This window comes from Galeopterus variegatus, unplaced genomic scaffold, assembly GCF_000696425.1.
Source record: "Galeopterus variegatus unplaced genomic scaffold, G_variegatus-3.0.2 Scaffold4592, whole genome shotgun sequence".
NCBI lineage: Eukaryota > Metazoa > Chordata > Mammalia > Dermoptera > Cynocephalidae > Galeopterus > Galeopterus variegatus.
In genome coordinates this window covers 79,392-97,712 of record NW_007730703.1, presented here as the reverse complement: position 1 = coordinate 97,712, position 18,321 = coordinate 79,392, and the positions used below count along the sequence as shown (strand labels likewise).

Sequence of the window (18,321 nt, the reverse complement as noted above, 5' to 3'; positions counted from 1 at the left end):
ACAACCTTATTGAGATACAATTCGCATACTGTACAATTGACCCTTTCAAAGTGTACAATTCAGTGGTTTTGGGTCCATTTAGAGTTGTGTAACCAGCACCACTATCTAACATTACAACGTTTTTGTCCCCCCCAAAGGAAACTCCATACTCATTAGCAGTCATCCCCATTTTGCCTCTCACTCTAGCCGTTGGCAACCACTAATCTACTTTCTGTCTCTAAGGATTTGCCTATTCTGGGCATTTTATGTAAAAGGAATCATGCACTATGTGGTCTTTTGTGTCTGACTACTTTTACTTAGCGTAATGATTTCAAGGTTCATCTAGGTTATAGCAAGTATCAGTATTTCATTCCTTTTTATTGCCAAATAATATTACATTGTATGGATCTACCATATTTTGTTTAACCATTCATTATTTGACGGACATTTGGGTTGTTTCCACTTTTTCGGCTATTATGAGTAATGCCACTATGAACATTGGTGTATAAGATTTTGTATGGACATATATTTTCATTTCTCTGGGTAGGAGAATTGCTGGGTCATATGGTAACTCCATGCATCACCTTTTGAGGACTGCCATACTGTTTTGCAAAGTGGCTGCACCATTTTACAATCCTGCCACCAGTGCATGAGGGTTCCAGTTTCTCCACATCCTTGACAACCGCACTTGTCATTGTGTTTTTGCTTCCAGCCATGTAGTAGGTGTGAAATGCTATCTCACTGTGGTTTTGATTTGTATTTCCCTAATGGCTAGTGATTCTGAGCATCTTTTCATGTGTTCATTGGCCGTTTGTGCATCTTCTTTAGAGAAATCTCTATTCAAATTGGCCTTATCTATATTTGAAATCAATGGCACGCTAGCTTTAAAATATGGGTTCCAAACTTGCCCTCTTCCATTTTCTTGACCCAATTGTACAAGAAGGAATTACCTGTTGATAATGTGGTAAATTTGTGGAATAAAACCATCTGAGATGTGTGAGTGGGAAAGGCCTTTTATTCCTATTTCAGTTTCTTTTGGGCAACTAAAATTTTAATTTCTTTTTGTATTGACTTTAGCATTTTGTATTTTCTCAGAAATTTACATTGTACACATCCTGTTTTATAACACCTTTTTGCTTAATGCCATATTCCCCCCTTGTTAACAAGCACAGATGTATGGGATCCTTTGAAGCAGCTCCTTTGTAGGGCTCTATTGCCTTGGATGTGCCATGATGTTTTTACCAATCTCTCCAGATAGATGGTTAGTTTTCAGTTATTCTGTTACAATGTTGTTTGGGTTCTCTCTCTCTGAAACTAACCACCCACTCGTAGTGGCTTAAAACAACAACCATTTTATTGCTCAGGAATTTGGGCAGGGCTTAGCCGGGTGGTTTTTCTACTCTTTGTTGTGTCTGCTGTGGTCACTGATGAAGCTGGGAGCTTGGCTGGGGCAGGAACGCCCAAGATGGCACCTCACCTGGGAGCTGGCTTCTCTTTCTCTCGGTTTGTAGACCCTTATTTTCCACAGCCTCTACCTCCCTCCTCTCCACGTGGTCTCTCTCACCAGCAGTGGAGTCAGATTTCTTGGTTCAGTGGCTAGCTTTCCAGAGAGCAAAAATAGAAACTGCTAGGCCTCTTACGTCCTAGCCTGGACTAGGCAGGGTCTCGCTTCCACTGGGTCCTACTGGTCACAGCAGGTCACATGGTCAGTCCAGACTTCAAAGATGGGGAACAGACCCCACAGCTTTATGGGAGAGCAGTGTGTGGGTATAGAGGTAGGAGGTAGCCATATTTGCAGAAAATCTGGCACAACTGTGAACATCCTTATATACTTTGTTGAATTTTGGAGTCAAAGGAGAACATTCTTTGAATGGTTATGTGGTCTGTTGACTGCAGGATCTCAGGCAGATCACATAGCCTCTGGGGCAAGGCGTATAAAGTCTTAATCCTAAAATTTCCTACAGTTTAGTAGGGAATAGACACCAGCACTGACATGACTTATAATAACTATAGACACTCTACAGGAAGTTTGTTGCCAGGCTAGTCTTAACTTGGTTCTCTCCAATCATTGAAGATGGCATTATCCCCATTTTACAGAGGAAGAAACTGAGACTCCAAAATTAGCTGGCTTAACCTCCATGCCATCTCCATTCCCTGCCATCTGGATCTCATCCTCTTCTAGGATTTTCTCTGCCCTGCACAGTGTTGTGACAACAACATGCATCATATGGCATTTGACAACTTCTTGTGCCTCTCTTGTCCCTTGGTGAGGTGGTGTGTTAAGGAGGTGACAGGACTTAAGGGCTCAAGTTCTCGAGTCAGGTTTCCTGTCCTGCAACCTCAGTCTGCCCCTGTGGACAAATGGCTTCACTTCACCGACCCTCACTTTCCTTATCTGTGGAAAAGAAACAGTCTCACCATAACATAGGGAGATTCAGAGGATTGGTGCATGGAGAACACCTTGATTTCCTGTAGTAGTGAAGGTGGAAGAACACATTTAGGTTCCTGGGGGCCCTTCAGCCTAAGCCTTCCCTGCCTCTCTCACTTTGGCTGGTCGGGGAGGCCAATATGTTCTCTGTAAATAAAAATATCACTAGGGTTCATTCAGTGCTCCCTGGGTATAAGAACCAGTGTTCTTTTAAGATGCTCAAGGTGATAGCTAGAAATTTCCACTTTCCCAGCTGTCAGTCTGGACTTGGCTGCTCAGTAATTCCTCCGTGGTCCTTCTCAGGCAGTCCAACCTCAGGCCCGGGCTGTCACACTCTGCCCATCTTAACAAGGTTCCCCTATCCTGATGCCTTCAAAGGCAGGTCTGGCTCTTCTAAGCGTGCCCAGAAAAACTACAAACCATGACTGGGGGGGAAGGGAGTTGACACATTCATGTTGATTCACGGCTGAGTCAGTGCCAGCCCGGAACATCTGGCCCTCAGTGTCACGCCTGGAATAGGAGAAGGTTTAGTATCGTTTGGCTGGTGTTCTCTACACAGAGGCCTAATTCTGTTCCTTCAGTTATGATTCCCTGTTTCATTGCCCATGAGGGCCTGTCCAGATATCTGGTCACATTTTCCTGCAAATAACAATGTTCCAGCAAAATCACCCCCCAACTTTGTGACTTCAGTGCTGTGGTGTGGGTGTCTCTTACAGGCACCCTGGGAGCCTGGTTCAGTAGGAGAAACTGTTTTGATTTGGAGTGATGTTTCTTCTCCCATCTGTTACTTGTCGAGAATGGCTAACTGGTGCAGGGATGAGCTTTGGTAGCTTTCCGGAGCCAGGAAAGTCATCAGGGTAAACTGGAGATGAGGACAGCAGGAAATTCTTGTTTGTAAGTTGGAGACCTGTGTGGACATCCCCAAAGTCAGTTCTGAAAGTACCTCTGAAAGGGTCCTGAGAAGAAATAGAGGTAAATGGGTCGTAAAAAACCGTCTCATTATTTTAATTCAGTTTGGAAATTGAAGTCGAATTTAGGGTCTTCAAAATCCTGTGTGTCTCTAAAAAGACTTTCCTACTTCTGTAATTTCTGTTTTGGGGAAATGGGTTTCTCATAGATCATAAGATAGTTGGATTCGGCAGGCTGGGTACGATATGTTGTCTTGTGTCGTGGCTGTGTTTCGTTGGTCATGAGATCAGAAGTCATACAGCAGTCACACACATTACATAATTGTTGTAGTCCATTCACACTGCTCTAACGAAATACCCGAGACGGGGTGATTTGTAAATTACAGAAGTATATTCTTCACAGTTCTGCAGGCTGGAAAATCCAAGATCAAGGTGCCAGCAGGGTCGACATCTGGTGAGGACTCTGCTTCAGGATGCCTCCTTGTTGCTGTGTACTCATATGGTGGAAGGTGGAGGGCCAAAAAGAGACCAAACTCCTTCCCTGAAGCCATTTTATAAGGACACTAATCCATTCATGAGGGTGGAGTCCTCATGGCCTAATCACCTCTCGATACATTCATATCAGAGCAATTGTATAACTCAGTATTTTCTGAATCGGGTTCTGGGGGTTGTTGAATATTACTTAAAAAGTGGGGTGTGGGGTGAGGATGATCCCTCCTCCATCCATGGTCCTAGTGATGCTGCCCATCACCGTGCAGTGGCTGCCCTCCTGTGGCCAGGAGCTGGGCCCCTGACTTGACTGGGCCAACTAGATTCTCTGCCCCCAGGCTTTTGGATGGAGAGATGGAAAGAAGGAAAAATAGCTAAGATTTCTTCCTTCTGTAATTGTGCTTGATGAGACAGCCCTGTGCCCTCACACCTACCTTGGCTCCCATCTGTTTCTGAGCCTGGTTTTCCATCGCTGTGTAGGCTTCTCCGAGTGACCTGTTAACTTCTCAGCCCATGTCTAGTGGGTTTTGAGTTAAAATAAATTTAAGAAACTGGCTAACATTGTAATGTTACTGTGTACCTTCTCTGAGCCTTATACATATTGATGTACCTGATGAAAGTCTAATATGTTATACATGCAGCAGAATTATAATTTGGCAGACCTCACAAATTTGGAGGTTTCCAGGCCACACAGGAAGGGTAAATGGGAATGGTTGCCACTAGTTTTAATAGGGAGAGTTAGGGACTAGGGCCAACCTGAGGCATGTCCCTTATCTAAAGTGACATCTGCTGCTTGCCTCCAGCCGATGACTGAGTGGTTATATTATGAGTTTATTTTGTCAAAGGCTCTGACAGCTACACCTGAGCATAGGTAATGTCCAGAACTGTTTTTGTGGTATTGTTGCAAGCTTGGGCTTCCAGCTAGCCTTGTTGGGTTCTGATCCTGCCTGGACTCTCAGTTTTGTGTTTTGCATAATGGTGTTGGTAACATCAACCACCTCCTAGAGCTGTTGTAAGGACTCAGTGACAAGATGTTAATTAGACATTTCAACCCAGAGCCTGGCGTTTAGTAAGTGCTGAATAAATAGTTGCTACATGTGATGTCTTTATGTGTGAGTAGAGAAAATTCACCCATATTTCCAGGAAAATTAGATGACACCCAGTATGATAGAGATTGTCATTGCCCTGGGGCAAGGGCCAGTTTGGTATTGTTCATCATTATACCCCAGTGCCTGACACAACATAGAGGTTCAAATATTTTATTGACTATTGAAAGACTCAAAGTATTAAAACTTTGAATTCTTATAATTAAAAGTACACAAGGGATGTTATGAAGACCTTATATACCAGAATTCTATCCAGGAATGTAATATTCCACTATTCACTCACTCATTTTTCTATTAATCCATCTATTTATTGACCCGCCCATCCACCCATCCACCCATCCACCCATCCACCCATCCACCCATCCACCCATCCATCCATCCATCCATCCATCCATCCATCCATCCATCCATCCACCCATCCATCCATCCATTCATCCATCCATTCCCCCATCTTCCATCTCCTACAGGGTCAATTGTGGTTTAACCCATTTTGCTACTGCAAAAAATAAGGAAGAGAGAATGAAAGAATTTGCACCTCCTAACACGTGGTAAGGTCATGAAGAAGTTGAATGTCCTGGAAATGAAGTGTCTGCCCTGGTGCTCAGTTTCCTGAGCTCAAATCCCAGTGTGGCAACTTCCTGGCTAAATGGCCTTGAACAAGTCATGGTTTTACCATGTTTTGGATGGAGATAATAATCCTACAATTTAGGTTTGTAAGAATTGTATGAGATAATGTGTATAGACCACTTGAGACAGTGTCTGGCACTTGGTGAATCATCTGATCAGTGTCAACTTCTGCTCCCTGAGACTCTTGCAGTAACATGGAGGCTGTATAATTCCTGCCTTACTGTATTCTGTCTCTCTGTGTTCCCCTCTAACAATTTGTAAGGTGAGATTGCCGCAGAGCAGCTCCCCATTCTCTGTATGTATCTCTTCATACCTCTTCTGCACTCCAGAACTACTGGGGGTCTTTATGCCTGGAACTTGGTCTGATGAACCCAAGACTGGTGGGTCCCCTCCCACCTTCTCCACCCCCTGAGGCTCCCTCCTCCTTCAGTGGCTGGCTATCAGGGTGGCTGAGCTGTGACCCAGCTAATCTGGAGCCTGTGTCTCTCTCCTTCTCTCTCGCAGGGAGTCGGATCTCTTCCTGCTTGACAGTCGCACCCTCTGGGCCTCAGAGGAGGGCTGGCTGGTGTTCGACATCACGGCCACCAGCAACCACTGGGTGGTCAACCCACGGCACAACCTGGGCCTGCAGCTCTCGGTGGAGACTCTGGATGGTGAGTCCCTGGCCATAGCCACCACTAGTTCTAATGCAGCCTGTGCTCCTGGACTTGAGGAGGATCTCAGCAGTGTTCATGCATGTTTTCATCAAGAACAGGCTCTGCTTGCCTCTCCCAACCAGTACGCAGTGTTAAGCCTTTTGATGCAAACCGGAAGCAGCCCCTGCTCCCTTTGTACTACAGTATTACATGTTTGGCCACACCTGGATTGGGTGAGGCCTCGTTGCTCAAAGGGTGGTCCCACACCAGAAGGGGCATCCCTTTTAGTAGAAATACAGAATCTCAGCCTACCCCAGACCTGCTCCATCAGAACCTTCACTTTAACCAGAGCCCCAGGTGATGCCTGTACATGCAACAGTCTGGGAAGCATTGGTGCAGCCTTCTCAACCTCATGGCACACAGCATTCTGGGCTGTCCTGTACATTGTAGGATGTTTAGTGGAGTCCCTGGCTTTACCTGCTAGATGCCAGTAGCACCTTCTAGTTGTGACCTCCAAAAATGTCTCCAGACATTGCTAGATTTGCAGAATTGGCCCTGATTTAGAACCACTGCACAGGTGCAAGGCATTTGCCCTTTCCAAGAGACCCAGAATGTGGCTCTGAGTTCTGAGTTCTTGGGGAATCCATTGTTAGCATGCCATCCCCCCTGCACCTCTCACTGCCCACCACACATCTGCCTCCTTTGAGAAGGTGGGACAGAAAGGTGAGAGGGGTACTGGAGGTGGGCTTGGCTGTGCTAATTTCTCCCTCCCCTGGAGTGTGTTTCTAATTAAGTGGGGCTGGTTTCTGGGTGTGCAGCTTATTCCTTCCACCAGTTTCAAGAAAAGAAAAATTTTTTTTCATTTGTTTTTGAATAAGAAATACATGCCCATGGCTCCAAAGTTAAACATTACTGAAGTGTGTAACAGTAAATGGCTTCCCTCTGACTATTCCTCCAGCTGCTAAGTTCCACTTCCCAAAGGCAACTGCTATTTCCATGAATATCTTTTCAGAGATGCTCTCTGGATATTTCAGCTATTACATATAGATTCTGCTTTCTGTTGGTTTTCTTTTCTCCCATAAATGATGGTATAGCATACACAGTGTTCTTGACCTGATGGCTTATCTTGGAGATTGGTCCTGTCAACCATTAAAGATCTTCCTTGTTTGTCTTAAGGCTGATGTGTTTTGTGTCCATGTGCAGAGCGAGTGTAGCTCTGCCACTCACTCACTGTGTGACTTTGGATAACTTCCCTAACCTGTGAGAGCCTTGTCTGCCTCATCTCCAATGTGCAGGTGATAAGACGGCCTGGGCCACTGGGTTGTTGTGAGACTTAATGAGTCAATATGGAAAGAGTTCTAAAAATAGTGCCTTGATGTGCATAAGGACATCCTGGGCATCTTGTTAAAACACAGATTCTGATTCAGCAGGTCTGGGGCAGGGGGGAGCCTGCATTTCCAAATAGCTCCTGGTGATGCACAGGCTGCTGGTCACTGGACCACGCTTTGAGTGGTGATGTCTTAGAACAGGAGATGCCTATATTACATATGCCCTAAATGGGAGTTGTTACTATTATTATTCTTACCACTGAAATTGATGGTAATAATAGTATTACCATTACTATTACTTGATTGAGGATTTATCCAGTCCTCTCGAGATGGACATCCAGGTGTTTTCCAGTCTTTTGCTCTAATAGACAGGGCTGCAGTGGAAAACCATGGTGCATATGTCATTTTTCAGTTGAGTGAGTGTAGCTCTAGGGTAAATTCCTGGAAGTGACATCTTCTATTTGTAGTTTTGATAGATACTGTCAATTTGCCCTCTTTAGAGGCCATTCCGTTGCACCCCCGCCAGCAGTATGGGTGGGCGCCTGCTGCCTCTTCCTTGCCAGTTCGGGTTCCTGGGCGCACCTGTCTTCGCTTTTCGGTGGATGACCCACGGTGTCCTGTGGTCGCTTTGCTTTCGTCTCCTTCTGTTGAGGCGCAGCATCTTTGCATGTGTGCCGTTTGCTGTTTCTCCCCCCGCACCGTCTGTTCCTATCCTCTGCTCATCATTCTAGTTGGTTCTTGGTTTTGGCTGTTTGCAATTCGAGCAGCAAATATTTTCCCAGTTTTTAGTTTTCTTTTTACTTATGTTAGATTTTGCCAAGTAGATTCAAAGTGGCTATATTTAATACCCTTTTCCTGGGCTTTGCCTCTTTTCTTCCTATCAGAGACCATTGCCTTTGGTCAGGAGCTTTGGGGTGTGGGGGGGAATCTGGCCAGCATCTTGGGGATGATTTAATAAAAGTACAGTTTAGGTGCCCCTTCTTATCTCTTTCTTCAACTCAGGTACATGGTAGTAGGGTATGGGGAGCAGGAACAATTCCTACATGTCAGAGGCTCGTAGAGATCTCTGTGAGAAAAGAGAGACACCCCCCCACCCCCACCCAACACACACACCATCCAGAACATCCCCTCTGCCTGAGTTTCAGAAAACCAGAATTACTCACCACATGCCATGTGGGAGGGACTGCAGAGTTCACACTCTTGTCTCCTGCTTTCCAGATCAGTCTTTTTTCTACTCATGGTATCCCCACTTTCTTCTCCTCTATGTCTCTTCCTTTTTCCATGCTCCTGAGAAATACAGGGGATCCTAGAAGGTACTAGAGCCTTCCATTGATCTGTAACAGGGGTTGGCAAACTATACCTTGCTGACTCAGCCAGCCTCCAGTCTGTTTCTTTTTTTTTGTGGCCTGTAAGCTAAAAACAGTTTTAAGTGGCTGAGAAAAATCATAAGAATAATATTTCGTGATACATAAAATTATATGAAGTTCACATTTTCATGTCCATAAACAGTGTTTTATCAGCACACAGCCACACTCACTCATTTACATATTGTCCAAAGCTACTTTTGTGCATAAAGTTGAATAGTTGTGACAGAGACCCAATGACCCACGAAACTGAAGATATTTATTATTTTTAGAAATATTATTTACAGAAAAAGTTTGTGACCCCTGCCCTATACCAGCAGTTCACAAACTGTGTTCCATGAAGTGTCAATAGGTGTCCCAGGGAAAAGGGAAAGGTTTCACGGTCAGTTAAGTGTGAGGGATGCTAGGTTGGATCAACTAAACAGGTTTCTCTGCAGGACTTACCAGAGCCTTGATTTTGCTGATTGTGAATCTCCAGATGGGGAATATTACATAGAGGAACTCCAGACTTATCTGCAATAGAATTATTCGACTCTTCTGTTTCCTTGAAAGCCCCCTGTGGAGCATATTGAGGGTGAGATAAAAACGAAATAATGTAGCTAATGTGGACTTGATCCCCCTCTTCAGAACGACCACTTCCCTGGGCTTGTGGATGTCATCTAGACCTTTCAAAGTGACCCAGTGGGTCCCATGCTTCTCTGTCTTGCCTGCCCTGCTGGCTTGGGGTGGCCCAGATTTGATTTTTCTCTTAAGTGACACCTACCCTATGGCCAGGTTCTCTGAGTATCAAGTTCATTGTCATTTTTCTCCCCCAAACACAACAGGGTCTTTTTGCCCCTTTTGCCTCCAGCTTCTGCTCCGCTCTAGGCTGTGGCTTAGGCTTTGCATCAACTGAGGCAGCACTGTCTAGTGATTAGAGCTGGGCTCAGGAGCCAGACTCCCCAGGTTTGAATTCCAGCCCTGCTGTTTCTAGCCAAGTGACCCAGGGTGAGTCACTTAATGTCCCTCATCTGGAAAATGGGGTTAATAATAGTTTCCACCTGCAAGGGTTGTGAGGGATTAGATGAACTCATGCAGCGAAGAGTTTAATTGCTCAACATGTGGTAGCCACTAAGCATGGGGTGCTTTCTGCCACCGTCTCTCACCGTCATCACAATTACCCAGTGAGGCAGGTGCTGTCATTAACATCCCCATGGTACAGGGCAGGAAACTGAGGAGCCCACTAGGGCTCCACATTTCAGCAGCCCACCTGGACAGTGGTTGCAAGACACAGTCTAGAGTCAGGGCAAGGGCCAGATGTTGTGCCCTGACTCCCCTGTCTCCTGGACAGGGCATGGGGGTGGGGCAGGTGCCACCACCCTGCACTCGGCCTGTGCGGGTGCTGCACATGCTCTGGCAGCAGGTTTGGTGTGATTGCCCATGTCAGGGAAGGGCCACCCACTCAGACCATCATGGAGAGGCAAAATATACAATGGCCAGTTGACTGTGTGAATTTTTGGACCTTCTAGGGATGAGGTAAGCAGACGAGTGCAGCGTTTCTGAGACTCAGGCTCATGGCTCTGAACATTCTCTGTCTTTCCTCCCATGGTGGTTCTCAGCACGGTGTCCCTCAGGGGCCCCTGGGGAGCACACTGAACTTTCAGATTCCTTGGCTCCATCGAAGACCCACCGATGGTGAATCCCTAGAGGAGCCCAGGAGTACGCCTTTCTTCCTAAGCTTCTTGGGTAACTTGGGGCTGGCTGGGTGATAACAGTCTGGCAAAGTCATCCCCAGTTTAGGATCCCTTGTTAACAAGTGGGTACCCAGCTGACAGGTTCCACTCAGATCCCAGCGCCTAAACCTTTTCCTGTTCAATGTCTACACAGGGGAAAGCCCAGTAGGGCCTGCGGATGAGTCAGAATTTGTTGGACAGCTCAGTGCACACCTCAGCTGGTTGCAGAGACCCTAGTCCCTGCCCTGGGGACCTCCTAGTAGCATCAGTTCAGAGAGCATCACTGCCTCGGACAGACCCAGAGAAGCTGGGTCCCAGGCCAGCAGCATACAAGCCCAGTCCCCTGTCCAGAAAAGGAGGAGACGGGAGACTCCAGATAGCATCTTGGGACCACTAGGCTACACTGTGCATGGATGGAGAGGGGTTCCCAGGCAGCTGCCAGAATATGGAGTGCCAGTCATCTCTCGAGAGCCTCAGTTCCTCACCTATACAGTGTGCATGTTGATGGCAGTAATGGAGGCCAGCTTGCTTCCATTCTGGTGAGGCATAGGTGTCACTGACCTTCTTTTGGAAGCCTTATGTTTGGCCCAATCTGAACCCCTGCTTGCCTGTGGTCTCCAAGATTCCAAAGCCCTGATACGCACTCACTTCCCTTCCATGTGGCCATGGGGTGGGTCTCGGGGCCAAAGCTTGGAGGTGCTCTTTTGAAACCACCCAAGTAGCGGCATCTGTTCCCCCTTCCTCCCATCTGGGCCCCCCTTCTAGTCACCCCTTGGAGCAGCACAGCTGGGCTCCAGCCTGGGCCAGTGTGCCTGCGCCAGGAGAAGCCCATAAACTCTGCTGGCACCTGCCGCTCATCAGGAGGCAACCGGAGAGCATGGTCTCATCTCCCTAGGGGAGCAACCAAAGCTGCAGGAATGAGTTCTGGCATCTGTCTGTTTCTCCCTTTTTACAGAAGAGAGGAGGAGAAGCCACCCTTCCCTCCCTACCCAGCCCAAGCCGCACCAGCCATGCTTCCCACCTCCAAGCCTGTCACATCCTGCACCTCACACTGGTGCTGGGGACCTGGGGCAAATCACTCACTGCCCAAGGCCAGGTGGAAGGAGAGGAGAGCACCCTGGAGCAGAGGGATTCCTGAGGCTCTGGGGTCCTCCCACCAAGTGGTGTTGGAGAGCATCAAGTTGATGGAGCCCTCGTGGCAGGCCAGGCCCTGAGGTCTAGGCTCTGTGCAGCTGCTAGGAGCAGGCTGGGCTCGCGGCCCCTGCACATGCTCCGTTTCACCGTCCTGTGGTCTTGGCAGCCTGTCCAGTCTCTTGGTGCTGTGTTCCCACCTCTGCTCTAATGTCACCCATTGTGCAGGTGGTTGGGAGGAAGAAGAGGGTGAATTCATGGAAAATGCTGAGCACTGTTCATGCTCATGAGTATTAGATGTTGTTATTATTATTGTTGTTGTTATTGTTGATTTATTTAATTCACACAGTAACCCTGCCCAGGTAGCTCAGTTGTTATCACCAACATTTTACAGATGAGGAAACCAAGGTGGAGAAAGTGGAGGAACCGGACTAAAGTCACACAGCTCCCGGAGTAGTTGTAGACCTGGGCTTAGATCAAGGATTCTGACTGCAGCCCCCCTCCCTCTTTGCAGGAAAATCTTCCAAGGAATGTGGTTACCAGGAACCAGACTCAGGGTGGGATTTGGAGGGGACAGTGTGCCATGAAGGAGCCCTGCGGGGTACCTAGCTGGGGGTCCAGACAGGGAGCCCAGGGCCCTGGAGCTGACTGTCAGGTCAGGCTGGGTCTTGCCTAACTGTCTCACCATTTCCGCTTTCCTGGGAAGGAAAGTGTTTTTTAAAAGAACCCCAAAGATGGGGGGCTTCCTGCAGGACTGATTGAAGGAACCCTCTTTACAGAAGTGGCCACAGCTGACTTGACTTTTATGGGCTCCTCCCTCCATTAAAACAAATATGAAAAAGCATGTTTTACGACCATGTGGGTATGAAGGTGAACATCATCCTGGCTGGATTAAAAATTAAAACATTTTCTTTGATATACAAAGTTTACATTTTGTCCTCTGATTTTAAGAGACATTAAAACATTTTCATGGGCCCCTAACAGTACTGTTGGCCCTGGGTCCCCCATCCCAGGGTGGGGAGTAATGAACTGTGCCCCTGCCCCAGCAGCTGGTTGTTAGCGCCGGCTTCCTGCAGCCAACAGCCTCTGCACCCACGTTGGAAGCATGTTTATTCACTCAACAAACATTTGCATGCACCTGCGATGTGCCGAGGCCTGTTCCAGGCACTGGGGGTCCAGCCTGAACAAGACAAAGATTTTGCATTCGTGTTGCTCACATCCCTGTAGGAGGAGACAGTGAACATGGGGCATTATCCTGAAGTCCAGGGAGGCCATGCAGGCAAATTCTTAGTTTCTGAGGATGGTTCAGAAGGGCTTCCTGCTGCTCTGCAAATCCATGCACCTGCCTCCCTGCTGCCACCTTCCACCTCCAAAGCCTGGTGCTGGGAGACGAAGACTGCTGTGGCTGGAGACACTCTCATTCTTGCAGAAACACCCAGTTCCCAAGATGAGGACTCCAGCATCTCATCCTGGCTCGTGGGGTCCCCCTGCTTTCCCTTGTTCACAGAAGAAATCCCTCGGGGGCTCAAGAGGGCCATGTCAGTCCTGCCTCTGATCCAAGCAGAGGATTTGGTGGCCTCATCTGCCCAATCCTTGCTGGGGACCCATTTCTCCAGCTCCTGCTATTACTTGCTCTGCATCTCCTGAGCTTCAAGGCCATGGGTGCACCTTCTCTCCCTGCACAAACCCCCATCTCTGCCTCTGGTGTTGGCTTGGGTCAGACACATGCACGTTTTGGTTGTCTGTGTGCAAGGAGAGCCCCAAGTGTCTCGTTTGGCACGTGAGAATGCGCGTCCCGCTTCTTGATCGTCCCCATTGGATAGGTTGGGGTTGCAGGGCATGTAGAGGATCAAAGGGCATGTTCTGTCCAAGCGTGGTGCTCAGCTGCACAGCTGGGGAAGGAGCGGGGAGGCCAGCCACTTGCTTGTGGCAGCTGGTGAGCGATCCCACCCACACGCAGCTGGCCCCGAGGTGCCTTTGCTCCGAAGGCACCGTGCAATGGCTTCACATCCTGTTTTTCCAGAAGCCAGAGAGGGAGTGAATAGGAGATACTGATGACCCAGCAGGGGCTGGGATCGGTCCTTCCAGGACTGGGCAGGCAGGGGCAGCAACGAGGATGGAGTTGGGTCATTGGGGCCAGGCAGATGTCACAAGTGTTAACTACTTTCTCACTTGTCACTTGGGCCTTGACCTATCGAGAGAAGTGGCTGGAATTAATGTGTTTTCTACAATTAATGAGAAACAATCCTATGCTGTGGGCCTTGAAGGGGCAGCTGATGGCCCCGGGCCTGGAAAACAAAGCAGCCACAAAAAAACTAAGATGCCACCCACTTTGTGGGTCGATTTTTGTCCCCTCATTTCCTGAGAGGCCCCATCTGTTTTCCCTGCCTGCTCTTGGGTGCCTTTCCTAAGAGCTCACTCGCCCATCTGGGCAGGATGTGCTGTTACTCATGCCCCCTGGGGTCTGCCAGCCTGGCGTGGTGCTGGCCGGTCCCTGTGCTCAACTCACCTTCCCAGAGTCCAGCATCCCCCTGACTGTCTTCTTGGAGGGCCTTCCCTCTCTTGCTTCAGTGAATCCTTCTGAACCTTAGAGACCCCGTAGGTCCCCCACATCCATACCTGGACATCCTTTCTGAATTTTGGGTGTCCTTTCCTCTGCTATCTATGCAGACTTGTTGGTGGGTAGTGCAGTAATTAAGGGCGTAGGCTCGAGTCTGCTGGGCCAGGACGTGGACTCCCTCTCTGTCTTCCCAGCAGTGGTTCCTGGGTAGATGCCTTCATGCCTGTGAACTTGCTTTCCTCATCTGTAAATGTGGGGTCACAATTCCTACCTTGACAGGTTAATAGTGAGGAGCACACATAGAATGGGCTTAGCACAGGGCCTGGCACAGAGCAAGTGCTCAGTAAAGGGTGGTTTTTCATTCTTGTTGAGAACCAACAACAGATAGAACCCACTGTATCAAGTACACTTACATAGGCAAATAATAGAAAATAATGGTGTCTTATCTCACGGGAACATTTATGGTTGTCCTTACAAGTCTGGAAGTACAAGGATCCATGGTTGGTTAAGGTAGGAGTCAGCAAATGTTTTCTGCAAAGTACCAGAGTGTATATATTTTAGGCTCTGAGGGTCAGATGTTCCATTTCAGAACTACTCAACACTGCTGTTGGGCGTGAAAGTAGCCACAGGCCAAGTGTCTGCAACTGTGCATTGGCCGTGTTCCAATAAAACTTTATTTGCAAAAGTAGGTGGTGGGCTGGATGTAGGCTGCAGGCTGTAGTTTGCCGGCCTCCAGAGCTAGAGTATCAACAGTAGTCAAGGCTTTTTCCCTTCTGGCTCTGTCATCTTGAGTGTGTTGGCATTTTGTCCTGAGGCTTATCTCATCACAGTAGGCAAGACAGCTTTTGCCCTGTCCCCAAGCATGGAGTGGGGATAAAGGGCAGGATACAGGGTATGTGTCTCTTCACATGCCTGCCTTTCTAGGGAGGAAGACACTTCTGAGAAGCCTGTAGCACCCACCCCAGAATGATCTGCGAAAGAGGCGGGGCAGGGTCTGCTTTGCAGCCTCCATGGGTGGAGAAAGGCCAGGGACCTGGGCTGGGTGTTGCTGTGGCGTCTTCAGCGCTCTGCCTCACTGAGCTTTCCTAGGAGCCGGCCTTCTCCACTGAGCTCTGGGCCTGGTCAGTATCCCTGACCTCTTCAGATAGTGGGTGTGATGATTCATGAACAGATGACACCCACAGCATGCCAAGGGCTAAGGGAAACAGGATTTAACTCCTGCTTTACATGAGAAAAATGAAAAGGTAGGTTCCCTCCAAAACGTGTCCATGGAGGTTTCTCGTTGTATTCATAATCATCCAAACTGGAAGCAACCCGAAAGAACCTTACCAGGTGAATGGGTAAACTGTGGAACTTACATACCACAGAATACTAGTCAGCAACAAAGAGGAATGAATTACCAAAACATGTGTCTGTGCAGATGAACTGTGAAGACATCATGCAGATCGCAATGAGCCATCATAAAGAACTGTGGGAATCCCTTTGTTTAAAATGTCTAGAAAATGCAAAGCATAGGGCTATGAACAGATCAGTATTTGCCAGAGGCTGGGAGTGGGGGGCATGTGACTACAGAGCATAGCATCTCAAGCTCAGCACCTGGATGACGCTCAGTTGTGGGCTGTCCTGTGCATGGTAGGATGTTTAGCAGCTTCCCGGCCTCTACCCATTCAGCGCCAGGAGCAACTGCCCTCTAAACATTTCCACAGGGTCCCTGGGGACTAGATCCCTGCGGGCTGAGAATGCCTGAGATAAAAAGACAGCACAAGGGGGTTCTTTGTGGTCTCGGAACTGTTCTGTATCCTGATGGAAGTGGTGGTTACACAGACTTATACATGTGTTAACACTTACAGGTTTGCATACCAAAAAAAGGTACATTTTACTGTATGTTAATTTAAAAACTAAAACTTTAAAAAGCAACAAAACAGAAACAAAACATCCCACAGAGAGTCAAGCTTTGAGTCTCACTAAAGAAGAAACCAGCGAAGCCGTCACCTTTGGGCCCACCTACCTGCCTGTTGGGTGGGCCAGACGCCTCCCCATCCTCTCGCAGCCTGCAGAGGGCTCAGTTGTAATTATACACCGAGAAAATCTTTCTATTCCAAACTCAGGGAGAGTCTCTTGGCAGGTAATATACATAACGCCCTGTAAGCCTGAATTTCAGATAAATGACAATAATTGGTTAAAGTACGTCCCAAATGTTGCAAACATTCATTTATCCAAAATTCAAATTCAACCAGGCATCCTGTTTCTTTATTTATAAAACTGACCATTCTTAGGCAAATCTGTAGACTTTTGATTTTATAACTTACTAACCCTCAGCAAAAATAAAATCCTTGCCAACTTTCCCAAAGATACAGATTTTATACTTAAAATATGTATATCTTGTCTTACTGCCTAGATTGATGAATTCACCCACCTCAACCCCTCTGCCTGTACATTCAGGTTGACACCCTATTCGGTGTGACTTGTCCTGGACATTTAAATACAAATAATCAAATAATTGCACGTGCTAGCTAAAGCTGATACTCACAAAATGAAAAGGAGTTCTTCTCCCCCAAAATCACCTTTATCAGTCCTTTTTGGGGATAGTAAAACAAAAGTAAATTTACGTATGTGCAAAGTCACCTATGTTGCTGCATGTTTTAAATTTCTCTTCGCCCAAGTGTGATGATCATCTCCAAGGGTGTCAGGTTCTGCACCTCACTTCACAGCTGACCTGGGGGACTCTCCTTTGGTCCGGCCAGACCCTGGCCTGTCTTGTTCCTGCCGTACCCCCAGGCACCAGAGGCATGAGTATTTGTTACATAGATGAATGCTTTGTTTACGCTGCCTGTTGCTACTTCGTGATTGCCTCCTAGCTTAATTTAGCTTGTGTTGATAAGGTGCTACGCTATCTCTGGGGCTTTGTAGTTCGAAATCCACGCCATGACTCATCTTTATAGGTTTGTCTTTCTTAGTGTGATTAGGGAGCACTGTGCTCTTGACCAGGGAGGGACCTTTTGCCTCTTTGGGATGTTTGGCAGTGTCTGGAGACATTTTCGGTTGTCACAATGTGGAGAGATGCTACTGGCATTGGTGCGTGGAGGCCAGGGGTGCTGCTAAATATCCCGCGATGTCCAGGGCAGCCTCACCAGCCCAAATGTGCGCAGCGCCTGGTGGAGAAGCCCCGTGGTGTCTGTGAAAGCCTGTTTGGCCTTTGGCCGTGCTTTGGGCTCAGCATTAGAGCTGGCTCCTGCATTGGGACAGTGGTGATGGGGATTGTCCCTACCCTGAGTGGCTGAGCTCATTGCAGGAGCACAGTAAGATGTGAGGGTCCCAGGGATGCTGGCCCGGAGCAATGTGGGGACTGGACCCCTCTCTGTTTCTCTCTCCTGGTACCCATCTGTTCCCCCCATAGCATTTGGAGCAGGCTCCTCACCACCGAGCTCCGGCCATATTGTCAACTACTGCCCAAGCCCCCGCCACCTCCTAGCCTTGTCCCCTCTAGCCCATCACTCTCTCCGGCCTCGCCACCCTCCTCATGCTTCCTCAAACACCACGCCACATGGACTTGGCATTTGCCTTTCCCTCTGCCAGGAGTGTTCCTTCCCCGACGCCCCCCCAAGGCTTGTTCTGTCACTCACGTCAAGCCTTGTCACGTTCCCTCTCTGTCCGAGGTCCTTCCCAGCCCTCGCCTCCCCCAGAGGCAGTGCTCTGTACCCTGAGCCCATCTCCCTCCCTGGCCAGCTCCAGGGGTCGAGGGCCCCTGTTACTGTTCCCGTTCCTGCTGCACCCAGCACCTAGCACAGTGCCTGGCACACAGCAGGTGCTCATCAAATCATAGTTGAGTGAATTAACTGGTGAAGACACAGGTTGGCTGTTCGAGCCTGGGGTACATGCCCCACATTGGTAGGCGGGGATGAGGCGAAGGGTGACGCTACTGCAGCATTTCCAGACGTAACTCTCCTCTGTGGCCACGAGGGGTGAGTCAGCCTGTGTTTCACTGATGTGGAAATACTATAGACTGCTATGTAAAAAGCAGGTGCATATGAAACAGCACTGACGGCGCAGCTCC

The 18,321-nt window shown here is 48.2% G+C and overlaps 1 protein-coding gene across 1 annotated transcript in view; it reads left to right on the top strand.

Annotated features, from left to right (window-relative positions):
* Positions 1-18,321, top strand: part of BMP7 (bone morphogenetic protein 7) — a 92,113-nt gene that overhangs the window by 55,044 nt on the left and 18,748 nt on the right. Inside the window, exon 5 of the mRNA XM_008587916.1 lies at positions 6,042-6,190. Within this exon, the coding sequence (XP_008586138.1) occupies positions 6,042-6,190 (149 nt within the window). The remainder of the gene's footprint in view (positions 1-6,041; positions 6,191-18,321) is intronic.